Below are 19,303 nucleotides of genomic sequence, written 5' to 3' on the forward strand. Positions count from 1 at the left end.
GTTAGCCACTAGAGAGCATCCTAGAGCTCCATATTTGTTTTGACGCTAGCAGATCTCAGTGGTTTCACCCTTGTGTTGTAGGCTATTGCTCTCTTCAGATTGTTTGTTCCCAGTGTTGCGTTTGTCTCATTAACTTTTCGAGACCAGGATGTGATTGTCTGTAAGCACTATGTTCCTGCCAACTGGGACATTTTTGTTTTGTCGTAATTTTTTAGCTATTTTTTATTTATTTAAAAATATATTTGTGTTCCATGAAGATTAAAGGTGGAATGATCATTATTTTGTTGAATTCAACTCATTGTTCCAGCTCTAAACTCTTATTGAATGAGCCGCTTTTGAGTCTGTAATTTATTGTAAAATCCTAGTATGCCAAGTAAAAACAAAAACTTGTGGTATTGATACGCAAAAATTGACTTTGGCGTGCATATAATACGCAGTTTTCACGTGCATATGATACGAAATTTGTTGCCGTGCATATATGATACCTAGTTTTCGCGTACATATGATACTTATCTACCCCACAACCCTAATCCTACCCAATGCGTAGCATATACACGCCAAAGTCAATTTTTGCGTGTCAATACCACGAGTTTTTGTTTTTATTTGGAGTACTATTTATACGCACTTTCATGAGATCGGGTTGAATGAAGGTTATGTCAAAGCAAAACAAATGTCTAACATTAATAAATCGTAATCTGGTCTTTAATAACGTTCTCAAAACGTAATTTGTGCACATAGTCCAGGTAATTATATAGTTCTAAAACGTTTTAGTAGGACGTGTATAGCTTAAAACGTTACTAAGCCCACTTGTTTCAGAACGTTTAGAAAATATTTAAAAGTAACGTTCACACAATGTTTTAAGATAAAAAATGGAATGTTCTCTTAATGTTTTGTGCAATGACGGCAATAACAGAAAAAAAGCTGCTGATCGACATATGCACACTAATATTTGCCAGCTGTATTTTCACAATCCTTTTGTTTTCTAATTCTTTTTTCCTATTAACTGCCTGACATATTTTTCTTTCTTTCTTTGCACAGAAGTGAACATACACAGCAAAATCCCCGGTGTCAAATTAACACTGCTGGGTCTATATGTGTCCACACTACAGAGTGTTAAAAGTAACACTGAAGCAGTGTTAAAGTTAATGAGATAATTAAGAGATTAATTGAATGATGATTGACCATTATTGAAGACACCTGATGTTAACAAGCCGAATCACCAAAGAAGAAAATCACAATTTTTAAAGTCACCATTATAGTGCTCAGTGTTTACTTTAGTTGGGCTCTTGACCCTTGACTTTTTAATATTACATTTTATTTGGCTGCTATAACTGAATTATAACAGCCAGACAAGCAAAGAACAAAAGTGATCAGGTGGTGATGATTATGTTTGTTACTTTTAACACTCTGTAGTGTGGACACATATAGACACCCAGCAGTGTTACATTTACATTTACATTTACATTTAGTCATTTAGCAGACGCTTTTATCCAAAGCGACTTACAATTGGGGAATACATAGAGCGATTAATCTTGAAGAGGCAATCAGACATACGAAGTGCTTGCAACACCAAGTCTCAGGCATTGTTCAAATAAATACAAACTACCAAAGGAAGGAATAAGTAAAGATCTTTTTTTTTTTTTAAGTTTAGGATGAAGTCAAGTGCTGTCGAAAGAGATGAGTTTTCAGTTGTTGCTTGAAGATTGACAGGGATCCAGCATTCCGGATAGAGGTGGGAAGATCGTTCCACCAGCCAGGAATGGTGAATGAGAATGATCTAGAGAGTGATTTTGCGCCTCTCTGTGATGGTATCACGAGGCGTCGCTCACTAGCAGATCTCAGATTTCTGGAGGGGATGTAGTTTGTTAATAGAGAGTGCAAGTAAACGGGTGCTGAGCCAGTGGTTGTTCTATATGCAAGCATCAGTGTCTTGAACTTGATGCGAGCCGTGATTGGTAGCCAGTGCAGGGAGATAAAGAGAGGTGTAACATGGGCTCTTTTGGGCTCGTTGAAGACCAGTCGTGCCGCTGCATTCTGAATCATTTGTAGAGGTTTGACTGTATTAGACGGAAGTCCAGCCAGAAGAGCATTGCAATAGTCCAGCCTAGAAATGACAAGGGCCTGGACAATAAGTTGTGCAGCATGCTCTGTCAGAAAGGGCCTGATCTTTCTGATGTTATATAGTGCAAACCTGCAAGATCGAGCAGTTTTTGTAATGTGGTCTTTGAAGGTCAGCTGATCATCAAAGATTACACCAAGATTTCTGACCGAAGTTGATGGGGTTATTGTTGATGAACCTAACTGGATCGTGAAGTCATGCTGTAGAGTCGGAGTGGCAGGGAGGACAAGAAGCTCAGTCTTTGCCAGGTTGAGCTGCAGGTGATGTTCTTTCATCCATGCCGAGATGTCCGCCAGGCAACCTGAGATCCTTGCAGCTACCGTTGGATCATCTGGTTGAAAAGAGAGGTAGAGCTGTGTGTCATCAGCGTAGCAATGGTATGAGAATCCATGTGCCTGTATGATGGGACCCAGTGATGTAGTGTATGTGGAGAAGAGGAGGGGTCCAAGAACTGATCCCTGAGGAACCCCAGTGACCAGTGTATGTGCTTTGGATACCTCACCTCCCCAGGCCACCCTGAAAGACCTACCAGTGAGATAGGATTCAAACCAGTGCATTGGCTGGGCCAATCAGAAGCCGGCCACAGCGACTGTAAAAGTATTTAAACTGCCTGTTCGCTATTACAAGTCGGGAGAAGCCGAATATTCACCAGAAGAGACGGACAGCAGCTCGTAAGTGTTGCAATACTTAGTCATAGATCTGTTGTTTAAATTATTTACTTGCTGTTGGGAAGGAATACTTTCGTTTCCCTTCTATTTCTATTCTGCATTTTCGTTGAGGTTTCGTTGTTTGATTGCACTTTCTGTTAATTATAATAATTTGCACCTCGGCTAAGAAGGAACCTGGATCATTTTCAGTGCTCCTTGCAAGCGAAGTGTTAGTTTCGTCTTGAGTTATTTGCACAAGGCTATTGGCTGGGCCAATCAGAAGCTGGCCACAGCGACTGTAAAAGTATTTAAACTGCCTGTTCGCTATTACAAGTCGGGAGAAGCGAATATTCACCAGAAGAGACGGACAGCAGCTCGTAAGTGTTGCGATACTTAGTCATAGATCTGTTGTTTAAATTATTTACTTGCTGTTGGGAAGGAATACTTTCGTTTCCTTCTATTTCTATTCTGCATTTTCGTTGAGGTTTCGTTGTTTGATTGCACTTTCTGTTAATTATAATAATTTGCACCTCGGCTAAGAAGGAACCTGGATCATTTTCAGTGCTCCTTGCAAGCGAAGTGTTAGTTTCGTCTCGAGTTATTTGCACAAGGCTATTGGCTGGGCCAATCAGAAGCCGGCCACAGCTGTTTTCACGGTAGTGTGTTAGGCTGTATTTATCAGAGGTCCGGCGCTGGCGGAAGCATCAGCGAAGCGTTCAGCCTCCTCGTGTGAAGACCGGCGAGGTAAAGACCATCGACTTTTCCTGCGCCGAATTTAACCGAGCAACGACACGGCGACACACTTAAGTATCTTTTCTTTTTCCCCTTCCCTTACACACTCTCCGTTTCCATCCTCTTTCCTGCCACCTCTATCATGTGTTTCCAAACTATTCCGGTTCTCTCTCAACCACGCTCTAACGTCCCACGCAGACGGCAACGTAATCCTGCTAACCTGCGCCTTATCTCTACCTCCTTCACTACACCTCTTTCCTTCTCTGTGGGTCTCTGGAATTGTCAGTCAGCTGTCAACAAAGCTGACTTCATTTCTGCTTTTTCTTTAAAATCCACGCTCAGCATCTTGGGCTTGACTGAGACCTGGATTCGTCCAGAAGACTCAGCAACCCCAGCTGCTCTCTACTAATCTCTCTTTCTCTCACACCCCGGCAAGTTGGCGGGGTGGAGGCACTGGTCTGCTCATTTCTAACAATTGGAAATACTCAACCCGCTCTTCCCTATGCAATTACAACTCATTTGAATCTCATGCCATTACTGTATCAGCTCCGATAAAACTCCAGATCGTGGTCATTTACCGTCCCCCTAGCCAAATTCTAGCCACCTTCCTAGAGGAGCTGGACGGGCTGCTGTCCTCTTCGTGGAGGATGGCACTCCACTCCTAGTCTTTGGTGATTTCAACATTCACCTAGACAAGCCTTATGCTACAGACTTCCATGCACTCCTAGCTTCGTTTGATCTCAAACGCCTTACCACTACTAGCACGCACAAATCAGGCAACCAACTTGACTTAATTTACACACGCAATTGTACTGCAGATAACATTCTGGTACAACCGCTACATACTGGACCATTTCTTCATTACATTTACATTACACTTTGCTTCTCCTGTGCCACCAACCCCCCTACCAGTTACTTTTAGACGAAACCTGCGCTCCCTTTCTCCTTCCCATCTCTCCTCTGTAGTATCCTCCTCTCTTCCTTCACCCACCCATTTCTCATCTCTGGATGTAAACGCAGCTACTGAGACTTTATGCTCTACCTTAACCTCTTGTCTAGACGACATTTGTCCTCTCTCCTCTAGGCCCGCACGGGCTGCTCCTTCCAACCCCTGGTTATCCGAGGTTCTTCGTGAACATCGGAATACACTCAGAGCGGCAGAGAGAAAATGGCGCAAATCAAACAATCTGTCGGACCTCAGTAGGTACCAGTCTATGCTCACATCCTTCTCTGCTAAAGTCCACACTGCCAAATCCTCACATTTCCGCAACAAGATCGACAGCGCTCCAGACATGCGTAATCTCTTCAGAACATTTAATTCCCTCCTCTGTCCCCTCCACCTCCTCCCTCCACCTCTATTACAGCTGATGACTTTGCCACTTTCTTTACAGACAAAACTAGATCAATCAGTGGTCAGTTTTCACCTCCACGCACACAGGACCCTCACCCTACCACATCCACTGCTAAAACTCCCATCTTTTCTTTCTGTCCACTCACTGAAGCTGAAGTATCCAAGCTTCTCCTCTCCAACCATCCTACAACATGTCCTCTTGACCCAATCCCCTCACACCTTCTCCAAGCAATCTCACCCACACTCTTACCTGCACTCACACACATCATCAACACATCCCTACTCACAGGTAACTTCCCCACTGCGTTCAAGCAGGCTCGGGTAACCCCACTGCTCAAAAAACCTACATTAAACACTTCTCTTATAGAAAACTACAGACCTGTCTCTCTCCTTCCGTTCATAGCGAAAACACTTGAACGAGTTGTCTTCAACCAAGTCTCACTGTTTCTTTCACAGAACGACAAACTGGATGCTAAACAGTCAGGTTTCAGGAGGGGCCATTCAACTGAGACTGCGCTTCTCTCGGTCACTGAAGCCGAGTGTTAATTTGACACCAGGGATTTTGCTGTGTATGTTATTAGGAAACCCAATCGATATGTCTCATTGACAAAGGATGCATTTTATCAGCAAAAAACTTTCCATAATATTTACATGAGATCAAGCTGCATCAGTAATGGTGACTTCCTCATATCTGAGTAGTTTAGCAAGTTCTGTCACAATCAGATCATTTTGTTAATTTTCCTTGACTTCACAACTTAGTTATTAAGAGAATGCAGAACATACAAAGGTATGATTGTTAATTGTTTTTGTTTTTTTTATTGAGAATTTAATTATTCAAATGAACAAACATTGAAATAAACATGTTATGTAAAAATGCCAACAAGAAGTAAAATGTATATTCTGTTTGATTACATTACAATGCATAAGTTCATTATACATTTTACAATAAAAAAAGAACAAGAAAAGGAACTTCCCTAAATCTACTAAACTTCCCCAATTCAAAGAAAAATAACACCATGACATGACAAGACCATATGGGTTTCACTTTCCTTCTTTATGCAAATATACAAATATGTATATATGTACATATACACATATATTTGCATTAAAAGGACATATATCAGCCTTTTCATGTCATAGTGTTGTTTTTCTTTGAATTAGAAAACCCAGTACTGTCCAGAAGATGTTGGCGGTAAAGTTTTCTTTTGGTCTTTCAGATTTTCTTTGTTTCAGAGCTTGCGTTCGTGCACATGGACGAGGGTTTTGCAGTATGGGCAGCGATGCTCTACGTCCTTGCAGGAATCCTCACAAAAAGGGATCAAACAAAATGGCCAGATCCTGGACAGAAAACAGAAAATAGTGTGTTTTCTCATATCAAGAAGTACAGTTATATATAATCAAAATGTTATTTCAAAGTCTAGTTTTTAAATTTTTTTTTTTTTTTTCAGTTATTTGAACATTTAAGAAACATTCTATTTTATAATTTTGTACAAATAGTTTTGAAACCAGATAACTCTGAACGAATGTTCTATTAAGATTACTGGATGAATTTAGTTCATAACTATTCCAGAATGTTACCAAAAGTTCTAAGAATGTTTGTTGTTAGCTGGGAACATATTAAAGCACATGTAAATTATTCATTTTAACTGTATAGTGTGTAATTTGATATTACATTTAAATGTACTAAATCACAGCTTCATTATAAATTCACATACAAGTTTCAATATATGTCAGTCAGTTTTTGCAAAGTGGCCCAGATAGTCAAAAGTCTATATGTGGGAAAGCAGTTCCTTACATTAAAAGAGCAAGCCCTGCAGAGATGACCCACACCATCTGGTCATTGACAAATGTTGTCTCTGTAACGACCTGCAGCTGGCAGTGAGGACATTTCATCCGCCCCGGGACGTCAGTCAGACGTGGTGGCACAACTACCACTGAAGTTATATGAAGAGACACATACAATACGATCATAAACCTCTAATGTACTATTCTGTACAGATGCATCATGCGTATGCTGAAACATTCTAGTGTTTGAATACAGACTCAATCAGACTGAAGCAGAGTGTCATTGAACTAGGTTTCTACTGCTCGCCCGGGGCAGGTGCAGCAGACTGGACCATCTCAGTTATGGTGGGTGGCATGACAGTGGGCTGTGGGTAGTAAACTGCCATCTGAGATACGGTGGGTGGCATGAAAGTGGGCTGTGGGTAGTAAACTGCCATTGGAGCTGAAACGGGAAAAAAAATCTCATTAACAGCTATCTGTGAATGAGAAAAACACGAGTGCTTTAGTCGTGCGACAAATCTACATAACACAAAGTAATAATAAAAATAACACACTGACTGACTGCCGTCTTTAATGTCACAAACCACTATAATAAAGTGTTGGGCTGTGCAGCTTTTTGTAATGGCATCATGCGTAAATGACAAAGCCCTTTTATGGAATCGAATACATATTTTTGTGCAGCTGGCACTATTGTTCAACATAGGCAGGCTGTATAATAACCTTTATGCATCTTTTAGGTTGATGTTTGTATGTTTTTTTGGAAGACGGAGAGACAAAGCTGTACCTATTTCAGAAGGTATTGATGATAGTGAGAGCAGAGCATCAGAAAATGAGGTTATAGTAATAAAAGAAGTTGTTGATGATCAAAGAGGATAGAAGCAGTGAAGGCAGTGATGAAGAATTTAAGCCATAGGTTGTTGTGGAATCAGCCTTTAATATCGTCATTATCTTTTTCTCAAGTTCTCAGACATCACAAATGTAACTGTGGATGCTCATAATGCAAAATAAAGAATATGACTCCTATCTTTTTCATCTAAAACACCAAACTCATAGTATATGACACATACCTGTGTGTTTCTGCAGCTGTTGGAAAGCTGTGGAAATTCTGATGCTCTTCACTATAGATACTGGATAGTATATGGCAGAGATAAGAGGTGGAGCTGAATTATAATTATGAACGCCAATGCTAATGTGTTTTTATAAGTTCCTCAGCATCATGCAAAATAAGTTCCTGATTGAATGGTCATATGGAATATGTTCACAAAATGCCTAAATTTCCAGTACTAACACCTCCTAATGTCTCATCTTCTTCCCAACCATTCTTACAGTATATCAGTCAGCTGTTATCCGGTCTCAGACTGCTGACCTTGATATTCTCTTAAACGCTTGACATAAACGCTCTAACAAGAGAACTGAGGGCGTATGTAATACAGATGAACCCCATGTTTGTGCTGAATTGGAGTGAAAGAGGTTTGGTTTCAGATTGTGATGTTTGTTTAGAGGTTTGTAAGTATTCTAGTGACAAATAAACATTTGGACAGTAAGTCTGGAGCTATGTGTTCTCAGTAAGATTTGAATTTTTCCTCCAGGCAGTGAAGACAGGTAATGTTGCTGGTTAGAAGCTAGTATGCCATCTAAAGTTTAAGCAAGGAAACACACTACCGCTTTCAAAATGAGTTTGTATGACAATTCATTCAGCATCTTTCACACTCTAGTGTTCACCATGAAGTGCGAATCTCAAAACGTGAATAAAAACAGAAATTATTGGTCTTTTGTGCTGAGCACTCACCTGCATTGGACCTCTGTGAACTGGACTGTGGTGGATGGAGACCCATATTTGTAGTAAAGTGAAGCTGACAGATCAGTAAAAACACTGAAACCTATTGCAGATGGGCTGGTACATTTTCCCTCACCCTTTATCTTTGCGTTCATTTGAGTTCAATTCATTTCTGAAATATTTTAGTTGGGTGTTCATCTAATCATTTTCAAACATTACTACTTGTTTCAGAATGTCCAGAGTAGAGTCATTCAAAAGCAATATTCCCATAATGTTTGCACAATTATAAAACAAAATGTTCCCTTAACATGTGCATAACCAAGAACGTTTTTAAAACATAAAAAAAAAAAAACGTTTTGAATGTTGTGAAAGCATTCAGAAAACAATATTCGACAACTTTTTATAATTTTTTTTTTGTTAGCTGGGATTAAGCTCGATCTGAATTAAATTTCAATCAGATTAGAAGGGGGTAAACCTGAAGACCACAAAAAAAAACAACAAAAAAAACTTTTTGCAACCTTTATTTGGAACCAGGTGCTGATGCAGGCTGAAACACTTGGGTCACTGGAATGCTCTCTGTGGGTTGATGTGGATAAACTAGCTTTTATCTCTCTCAGACGTAAGGATAAGTGAGATTTTAGCTGCGTCACTGACAGTAACTTCAGTGTAGAGTAGTTTAGCTAGTTTTGTCAGTCATTGGATGGTGCTATAGATAAGCGACTTAGTTATTAAGAGAATGCAGACAAACATACACATGTGAATGTTAATTGTCCTTACTGTGCATGTTGAAAATGTCATCAGGGTGTCCTGGAAATAAAGGTGGCCAAAGGGGCACAAAAACAAATTGGGAGGTAGCTACACTAAACAAAAGCTGTACTAGAAAAAAATGCAACTTTATCTGATATTTCAAGATTTTCAAGATTTACACTTGATAACTAACATAATTTACTTAAGTTAATTGTAATTTGTCAGGGTGATTTCATCAAACTGAATGACTTTTTGACTTGCATAAAAAGCAGTTAATTTATGTTACCACATAAAGCACATTTATCAGAAAAATGTTTGTAGCATGCAGTGAAAAAAAGATCTGTAAATATAAGGCACACCTACCTGTATTAATTTGAGGGAAATTATTTCCATTTATTTTTTAAAAGTGTTTTACCTGTATTTTACATGACATTGCGTTGTATTTTAGAACAGAAATGCACATAAAATTAATGGTGCCACTACGTTTTCTGTTATTTTACCGATTTATTTCTTAAAATGATGTAAAAGAACGATTTTATAACATTTTTATGAATGTTCCAACTGTCCCTGTTATGAGGTCAATTGTAGCATTTGACCTTGTCTGTTCAAGAGCAATTTGTATATATATATATATATATAGTCATATGTTCACACATTACAGCTGACAGATGTAGTTTTAAAGCATTAAAATTTTGGCTTTCCAACACACACAGTCTCTGAGAAACTGAAGGAAATGCAAAAAGTGTTGCAACCGTACACACTTTCCCCCTAAAGTCCAGATAATGCTGCCATTTCAGACACTTCAGAACTTCAGATTTTCTTTGCTTCAGAACAAGCTACATGCGTTTGTGCACATGGATGATGGTTTTGCAGTGTGGACAGCTATGCTCTACATCCTTGCAGCCGTCCACACAGAATGGAATCAAACAACATGGCCAGATCCTGGATTGAATAAATGAGTGTGTTTTAATTTCTCATATCAGTTTGATCCATTTGAAATCTGATGAATACGATTCCTTACCCTAAAAAACCAAGACTCGCACAAATGGCCCACACCATCATGCCATTGACATATTTCATCTCTGTTACGACCTCCTTCTGGCAGTATTGACATTTCATCCGCCCCGCGACAGTAGTCATACGTGCTGGAATAATTACTGCATCTGTAAATACACAGAAAAAGAGTTTTAAACCTCTAACATGTCACACAGATGTATCTTGTGCTTGCTAAAACCTAGTATTTGAAGACAGAGTAATCTAAGGCTTTACTGCTCACCCGGGGCCGGCGCAGGAGCCGGGACCATCTGAATTGCAGGCTGTGCCATTGGAGCTGAAAGAGAAACAAGCTGGTGATGAAGACCCACAGAACCAGAGACTCATAGCACATCGATACTCACCAGTGGCAGGCACAAATGCAGGCTGAGCTGCAGTCGTGAATTGCATCTGTGGAGCTGGAGCTGGGTAAACGGTGGCCATTGGAGCTGGAAAACAGAAAACCATCATCTCCAAATGGTGGCATGACATTTTTTTTGAGGTTGCATTTATCTTATTTATCAAATTTATTTACATTTATAAACATAGCCAAGAAACACTGACATGCAGCCCATTGTTATTTTTATTTATTTATTTTTTTTACTTAATTCTTTTAAAATTGATTACAATTGCTAGTATTTCTCAATACTTAGGTTTTTCAAAACTCTTCACACAGCTCACCTAACCAACTTTTATCTTGGCACAGCAGCTAATTTCACATTCAATGTGCCCTAAAACTAACGAACACTTTATACATTTCTCAAATTAACTTATTCTTCCAAAACACTGGCAAATATTGTAAATATTATCTGCTCAAATTTAGATGGCAAATATCGCAACCAGTCATAAAAAGTGAAAAATATTACACCTTTTCTAGAAATGCTGCTGTTTTACAGTAACACTGTGGTATGTGGAAACATTCGTTCTGTACTATACTCTCATCTGCTCTGATCTATGCGAGATGTAGATGTTTAGGTGTAGATGCTGGATGACATGACTGTCAGTGGTTGGCTGTGTACTATAGACCATGATCATTGATGAAAAAATGCCGTCATGAAAACCTTGTGGTTACCAGTGTTGGGGAAAGATATTTTTAAAAGTAATGCATTACAATATTGCGTTACTCCCTAAAAAAGTAACTAATTACGTTACTTAGTTACTTTTTATGGAAAGTAATGCGTTACGTTACTTTTGCGTTACTTTCACATTACTTTCTAACCTGGGAAGATTTTGCTTGTTTGTTTTTAATATAAAAAGTTTTATTTTTAGCAAATGTAAAAGCCCTTTCACATCAAAAAGTGAAATGAATAAGTCTCAGGCTGAAGGAAAAGTAAAAGTAAATTCACATCTGTACTGCAGTTTAACACGCTTCAGCAAAAAACAAAAAACAAAAAAAACAATGAAGCACAAATGTTAGTTTATCTAAAGTAACTTTTGCTTATTAGTATGACTGAATTGGATAATCGAAGGTCAGCAGCAAAAACATCGGTTAATAAAATGGGATTAAATACATAAAGGATTATTTTAAATTATTGCAGGTTTGCATCATATTCTGAGTTTGCATTTCACTGTTTTCATTTTGATAAATACTGAATCTTTTTGTGCAAGTGAGATGAATTAACGCAAGTTCACATTTAGTCTAGAAATACAGTAACATGTTTACACACAACACTCTGCACTTCCTCCTGATTTCTTTCAACATGGCAACACGAGAGCTGCCAGTCAATACATGGGAAAACAAAGTAACTGGAGTTAAAAATTTGAAAAAGTAACTCAGATATTTTCTTGTAAATTAAAAAGTAAAGCGTTACTTTACTAGTTACTTGAAAAAAGTAATCTGATTACATAACTCGTGTTACTTTAATGCGTTACCTCCAACACTGCCAGTGACTGATAATCTCTGAATTGAGAAGCAGAGGGTCTACTGACCTGGTTGGTTTTGAAAGGCAACCTGCGGTGCCTGGTAGGATATGTTGTTTTGGACCACTTGTGATGCATATGGAGGGGGAAATTGTCCTTTTTCCATTATCAGCAGCCTGTAACTGAGAAAAACATAGGTGCTTTAACAGTGTGACAGTTTCACATTCAACACTGGCAAGGCCATTTCTTTTAAGTGTGATAACTGTGTTATCAATTGTGTTATCAGGAAAACTGATCGTCTAAAAGCAGAGTCCTGATCAGCCAGTTTGCCAACATTTTATCTGCCAGGAGTTCAAGTTTTGAGTAACAGATAAATCAGCGGAATGTGTGGATGAGAGAAATGAGAGAATCTATGTCAAACATTTCAAATCAAACATTCTAAAAGTGAGCGCTTTAATAGTAGCTGCTGACAATTACTGACATTAAACACTGTAACATAAACTAAGTCAGATGAATAAAAATAAAATGAATGAAAGGAAGGGTGACGCAGGTAAATAAGGCTACTTTTGACCCTGACTTTGAGAATGAACTGATATCACCCATATCATCTGTTAAGTTCAGCTTTCATAATATTGCTATTATCTTTATCTCAGGTTTTACAATAACAATTATTTGTATCCAGTCATCACAGTGCAAATTAAAGCTAGCTATGGAACAAACAATATTCAATTATTTAAAATGAATGAAACAAATTGGATTTATTGATGATAATCGTATTTTTAAAACATATTCTGTTTATTATTGCAAAAATCTTACCTGTTTTATTTATGACTGACAAATATGCGTCACATTAAGTTATCAGTCATGTTAAAAATGTAAACATTTACATATATAAAACACCCAAACTCAATATAATATGACACATACCTGTGCGTTTCTGCAGTCGGTGGAAAGCTGTGAACTCTCTTACAGTCTGCTCTTGCTCATAAAGGCACTGAGATAAATAGACTGTCAGAATATAGTAAAGATAAGAGGTGGAGCTGACAGTACAGTCATGAGGGCCGATACTAATGCAGATTCAGAAGTTCCACATAGTAAAATCAACTGAGCTCCAGATTGAATGGTCAGGAACAACATGATTACAAAACTCCTGAATTTCTAGTGTAAAAACCTCCTTGAGTGTCCCATCTCCATTCCAACTTTGCTTATAACTGTCAGATTATCCTTTGTTGCTCAGTCTCAGACTGTCAGCCGTTATTCTCTTAAATGCTTGACATAAACGCACTAAAACTAGGATCGTGGATGTAAGCAATACAGATAACCTCAATTTACATGCTAAAACTTTTAGGTAAAATTTATGATGCTGGTTTAGACCTTTTTCTTCGCTTCTCCATGGAGGGCGCCATAGCGGCGAGTGACTTCCTGTAGGATGCTTCAAACTTCCGTTAAGTAATTGTCATCAGCTAGAGGACGTTAGTGGTGGTAATGGCTCTCAAAAATCTCGTATAGACCTGTGGCTAATATCAGATTCTTTCATTTCATATTTAACAACAGCGGAAATTTCACTCTCACCTCTAACAGATCATGCAGCAATTGATATTAATTTTTCTGATGCAAAATTTGAGCAGAGAAGAAAAGTAACCCCTGGTTACTGGAAGTTAAATAGCTCTTTTTTACTTTCTGACTCATATTGTCAGGAGAATCTGATATGTCAGGCTAATATCTCGGCCATTTCTAAATGGGAACTATTTAAATACGAATGTAGAAAATTCTCTATAAAATTTGGGAAAAATAGAGTGTCTGTTAAAAATAAAGAAAATTACAGAGTTAATTAGAAAGATGAGTGAGATTTTAAAGAATCCTAACCCGGGAGAGGATGACAAGGAATCTCTTTATACTTTACAAAGCAGTCTGGATGATTTATTTTTAGAGAAAGCAAGGGGTGCATTCATTAGATCAAGAGCAAAATGGCTTGAGTTTGGCGAAAAAAACTCTGCTTACTTTTTCAACCTAGAGAAAAAACGTGGAAGTAATAAAAGGATCTCCTCTCTATATATTAATGATACATTATCTAAATAACCCCTCTGTGATCTCTTCTCATGTTTTAAATTTTTATCAAAATCTATACACCTCTTCTTTTGATCTTAATGCTTCATCTTTGTTTTTTCATAAGATTGACTCTGTGATTCCTAAAATTAATGACCAGAATAGAGAACTTCGTGAGGAACCCTTTAATATAGAGGATCTGTTTAATGTAGTAAAAAGCATGCCAAACAATAAATCTCCAGGGCCGGATGGCTTACCATTTGAATTTTTTAAAGTCTTTTGGGACTCCATTAAGTTTCTTCTTTACGAAGCCCTTATTGAGTGTTTAAACGATGGTGAATTAGCGGAATCAATGAAACAAGGTCTCATTTGTCTTATTCCTAAACCTAATAAGGATTCCAGTCTTCTGGATAATTGGCGCCCGATCACCCTTCTGAACTCTGATTATAAAATATTGGCTTCTGTATATGCTGAAAAGATCAAGCATTGCTTAGCAAACATAATTTCTAACACTCAATCTGGATTTCTAAAAGGTAGACATATTTCTAACAATATTAGATTAATCATAGATATCTTAGATTATTCAGAATTCATAAATAAAGATGCGTTAATTTTGTTTATCGACTTTTATAAAGCTTTCGATACAGTTGAGCATCTCTTTATTTTTGAAGCCCTTTCTAAGTTTGGTTTTGGTAGATCCTTTATTAACGCAATTCATACTCTATATAACGGTATTAACAGTTGTGTTTCCTTCCCCCCGATTTTGTGTGGGCCGAGGTATTCTCCAGGGATGCCCTATCTCTCCTTTTCTTTTTCTGTTGGCCGCTGAGCTGTTAAGTTTGCATATAAAGCACTCCAATATTGAAGGTATAAATATTGGAGGGAACACATTGATCATAAGTCAGTTAGATGACGATACTTGTCTTTTTCTTAAAAATGATTCACAAGTTTCTGCTGCTTTAAATTAATTTAATCTTTTCTCCAAAGCTTCAGGATTAGTAGTAAATTCCAACAAAAGTGAAATTTTATATGTACATGATTCAAATAAAAATTCTGTTGATGGTATTAAAGTTAAATGTCATGTAAAATATCTAGGGGTTGATATCTACAGATCAGATTCAGACCGTCTCCATCACAATTTTCAGCCAAGGCTAGATAATATAAAAAAAATGTTCTGTTGCTGGCTGCAGAGAGACTTGACTATTTATGGGAGAGTCCTGCTGACTAAAGCTGAAGGCATATCATGCTTAGTTTATCCTGCTTTTTCCCTTTATGTTGATCAAAAAACTATCAAATCTATTAACTCTCCGCTATTCCGCTTTATTTGGAAAAATAAGACAGAATGTGTTCAAAGGAATTCTATGGTTAGAAATTATAAGGAGGGTGGCCTTAATGCGTTAGATTTTAAAACCATTAGCCAGACTTTCAAAATTAACTGGATTAAGAATTGTTTATCTAATAATGAGTTTTGAATCCCTAACCTAATCTTCAAACGTTGTGGTGGCCTTAAATTTTTATAGTCCTGTAACTTTAAATGTAGTACATTACCTATTAAACTCTCAAATTTTCATAAACAAGCCCTAGAATCCTGGAAGATTGCTTTTAAACACAATTTCTCGCCGCACATGTATTATTTGGAACAATGAAAATATATTGTCTGGTAACAAATCACTTTTTTTCATTGAATGGGTGAATCAAAATATTATTTTTTGTTTCTGATTTACTCAGTGCTCAGGGAGACCTTCTTTCTTTTCCTGATTTTATGTCTTTAAAAGGTGCAACAATCTCACTGAGAGATTATAATAAAGTGATTAAAAGTATCCCTGTCAGTTTAAAAACCTTGTTTAAAGCACATTTATGTTATGGCTCTGTAATCAACCATTTTCCTACACTTGCATTTAATGGAGTTTATGTATTAGATAAAAATGCAATAACGTCTTTATCAGAATGCCCTTTCTTCAACTCCAGGATGCCCCTCTAAAGCACAATCTAAATGGAGGATCTGTTATCCGGACTCTGATTTGAATAACTTAAGGACCTTTTTTTATTCCATGTAAAATTAAAGAACTACATTTCAAAATTGTTCACAGATACTACCCTTCTCATTTATTCTTAAGCAGGTTTTTTGAGAATATATCTTCATTGTGTTCATTTTGTAATACTGATGAAGAATCTATTCTACATCTGTTTTATCATTGCCCATTCTCCAAGTCTTTTTGGTCAGAAGTTACCGTGTTAATTTCTCTCTGCTGTAGCAAAATGCTAGAAATGACAGAATCTATCATTTTCCTGTCAGATTTTCATTCTAAAGACAGCAATCTTGAACATACTGTATTACTGCTTTGTCTTCTGGGTAAATTTCACCTTCATAAAGCCAGAACCATTCATTGTAAACCTAACTTTAGAATGTTTTCTTCTGATGTAAAATCTTTTTTCACTTCTTTTAAGAATGTGTCCAAATTTATATCTCCATCCAGGAGATGAAGTGATGGTGGACAGGGGTTTTTTGATTAGAGACTTGTTGTTTGAAAGACAAGTTAATTTGATAATTCCTCACTTCGGCAACAAAACACAGCTGACAGAAGAAAAAGTCACATGTAGTCGCAGGATTGCAAATGTAAGGATACATGTTGAACGTGCAATTAGGAGACTGAAAGTATACAAGGTGTTATCACAAACTTTGCCTATCACCCTTATGCCAAAGATAGATCAAATTCTGCGTATATGTACAGCTTTAGTGAATTTGCGTGGTGAACTGATCCGTGAAGCAGAAAATTAAGTTATTTTAAAATGAAATCTTGTCTTCATTTACTCTCCCTCATGTTGGTCTCCAAACCTGTATGAGTTTTTTTTCCTTCTATTGAACACAAAAGTTGATGGGTTTTTGGAGAATGTTGGTAACCAGACAGTTGATGATAACCAATGACTTCCATAATCTTTTTTTTCTCCCACTTATAAGTCAATGGTTACCGTCAACTGTCTGGTTACCAACATTCTCCAAAATACCTTCTTTTGTGTTCAACAGAAGAAAAAAAAAACAGTAAATAATGATTACATTTTTGGATAAACTATTCCTGTAATGCTCAGACTGGTGCATTAGTCATATGTATTGTACATACAAGTATTTAACATAAACAGAATAGGCTATTCAAGTTTTTTTGTTTTTTTTCCTGACATTTTCGTCATGCATTTCATATTAAGTAGTTTCGTATGTAAGATATTTATTAATAGTACGTTAGGTGAGGTGATACCTGCATTAAATGAGGAGGATTGACGTTTTTATTGCTCTGAATATGGACTAAATAGTTAACATGTATTGTAATGTTCAATCATTTCTTCAACAGACTAATAAAAAGTTAATTTCAAACGGCTTCATTAACTTTCTTGATTAAATAGAACCCCCCCCCACCCCCCCCCACCCCCCCCAGTGAATCTTAAAAATACTTTTTTTCTAAGTATGAAGAATGTATGTATGAAGAATCTAAATCATTACAAATCATTTTGATCTTATCTTACATTACATAAATGCTCTAACTTCTGAATTCAACATTGCCTCTCCTGAATTTTTTGGTAAGCATTTAAAAGAATATGTTGACAGTCTGAAATAAGCAAAAATGGATAAGCTGACAGATATAGGTTGGAATGGGACACTCAAGGAGGTGTTTGCATTATAAAATGCAGTGTTTTTTAAACATGTGGCTCAGGAACTCAGTTTATTTAGCATATTATGTGCATAAGAGTTTTCACAGGTATGTGTCATATTATAATGAGTTTGGTTGTTTAGATTGAAAAAGATGGTGGTCATGTTCTGTATTTTGGATTATGTGTTTCTACAGTCTGACGCCTAAATTTAAGATTTATGTATATGAATTGCATATACATTTTTTTAATATACATTTTTCAGTTTTAACATAAACAAATAACAAATGTAATGCCATGCATATTTGTCAGGCATACATTAATAATAATAATAATAAAAAAAAGGTTTCTGCAGTTGTACTAATAAACATAATGTTTTAAATACACAGTAACAAGCTTTTCATCAATAAATACAATCCAATCAAAATTCCGTTATCATCAATAAATCCAGTTTGTTTCATTCATTTCAGCTAATTGAATATTGCTTGTTCCACAGCTATAGGCTTTTTGTGATGTTTGGATACAAATAATTTTTATATGAAAACCTGAGGTATTAAAATATGTTAACTTATTATCAGATGACATGGGTGAAATCAGGTAAATCTCAATGTCAAAAGTGGCCTTATTTACCTGCGTTAGCCTTCTCTTTATTTTTATTCATCTGTCCACTGGTTCATGTTGTAGACATGACATCACTTTTAGAATGTTTGATTTGAGATATTTGACACAGATTCTCTAATTTTTTCCAAACTACACTTTCTGCTGACTTTTCTGTTACTCACAACTTCAACTCCTCCTGGCAGATAAAATGTTGTCAAACTGGTTGGTCGAAGCTCTGCTTTCATGATGACACCGATAAACACAGATGGACATGGGACAATTAAGTAGCATTTAAAAGGAAATTGCTTTGCCAGTGTTGCATATAGAACTGTCAAACTATTAAACCACGTGTTTTTCTCATTCACAGATTACTGATAATGGCTGATAATGGCAAATTTCCTCCTGATCTATACGCTGGCCTATCAATGGTCCAAAACAACGTTCCCTATCACACACACGCAGGTTCTCTATCAAACCCAACCAGGTCCGCAGACCCTCACTCTGATTCTCAGTTCAGATTGGTCATTGGTAACCATATGTTTTCATGATTACCTTTTTTCATCAGTGATCATGATCTACCGTACCCACTGACAGTCATGCATCCAGCATAACCCAAACATCTAAAGCTGGCATAGGTTTAGAAGGAAACTGGTATATTTCCGCATATCACAATGTTGCTGAAGACACATCGGTTCTACAGCATTCCAAAACACTGTCGCAGTCAGGTGGTGTTTACCCAAAACAACTGAAATATCGACTTGCCCAAGTGTCTTTTCATGTTGCAATGACTGATTTGGCAAAGGGGTGTGTGTGGGGGGGGGGAGGAATAAATATATATTCAGAATAAAAGAGAAAAATCTGGAATCCATTGACCTCCAGTATCCAATTTGGCCTAACAATCACACACAAACTCTCTTAGAGAGACGTCATACATGCCCTTTTGGATGTTATATAGACCTGATTCAAAT

At 37.1% G+C, this 19,303-nt stretch overlaps 2 protein-coding genes across 2 annotated transcripts; both read right to left on the minus strand.

Annotated features, from left to right (window-relative positions):
* Positions 1-5,838: 5,838 nt before the first annotated feature.
* LOC131543592 (lipopolysaccharide-induced tumor necrosis factor-alpha factor homolog) lies at positions 5,839-6,820 on the minus strand. Its single transcript, XM_058781086.1, has 2 exons — positions 6,645-6,820; positions 5,839-6,187 (listed from the first exon to the last, which is right to left on the minus strand). The coding sequence occupies exons 1-2, from the start codon at positions 6,818-6,820 to the stop codon at positions 6,079-6,081; spliced, it is 285 nt and encodes a 94-aa protein (XP_058637069.1). The 3' UTR covers positions 5,839-6,078.
* A 2,096-nt stretch (positions 6,821-8,916) lies between these two features.
* Positions 8,917-13,086, minus strand: LOC131541353 (lipopolysaccharide-induced tumor necrosis factor-alpha factor homolog). The gene is made up of 6 exons (XM_058777048.1): positions 12,978-13,086; positions 12,120-12,232; positions 10,556-10,639; positions 10,435-10,488; positions 10,180-10,321; positions 8,917-10,100 (listed from the first exon to the last, which is right to left on the minus strand). Exons 2-6 carry the CDS (start codon positions 12,214-12,216, stop codon positions 9,995-9,997), a joined length of 483 nt encoding a protein of 160 aa, XP_058633031.1. The 5' UTR covers positions 12,217-12,232; positions 12,978-13,086; the 3' UTR covers positions 8,917-9,994.
* Positions 13,087-19,303: the final 6,217 nt, after the last annotated feature.

Source organism: Onychostoma macrolepis, chromosome 01 (genome assembly GCF_012432095.1).
Source record: "Onychostoma macrolepis isolate SWU-2019 chromosome 01, ASM1243209v1, whole genome shotgun sequence".
Lineage (NCBI taxonomy): Eukaryota > Metazoa > Chordata > Actinopteri > Cypriniformes > Cyprinidae > Onychostoma > Onychostoma macrolepis.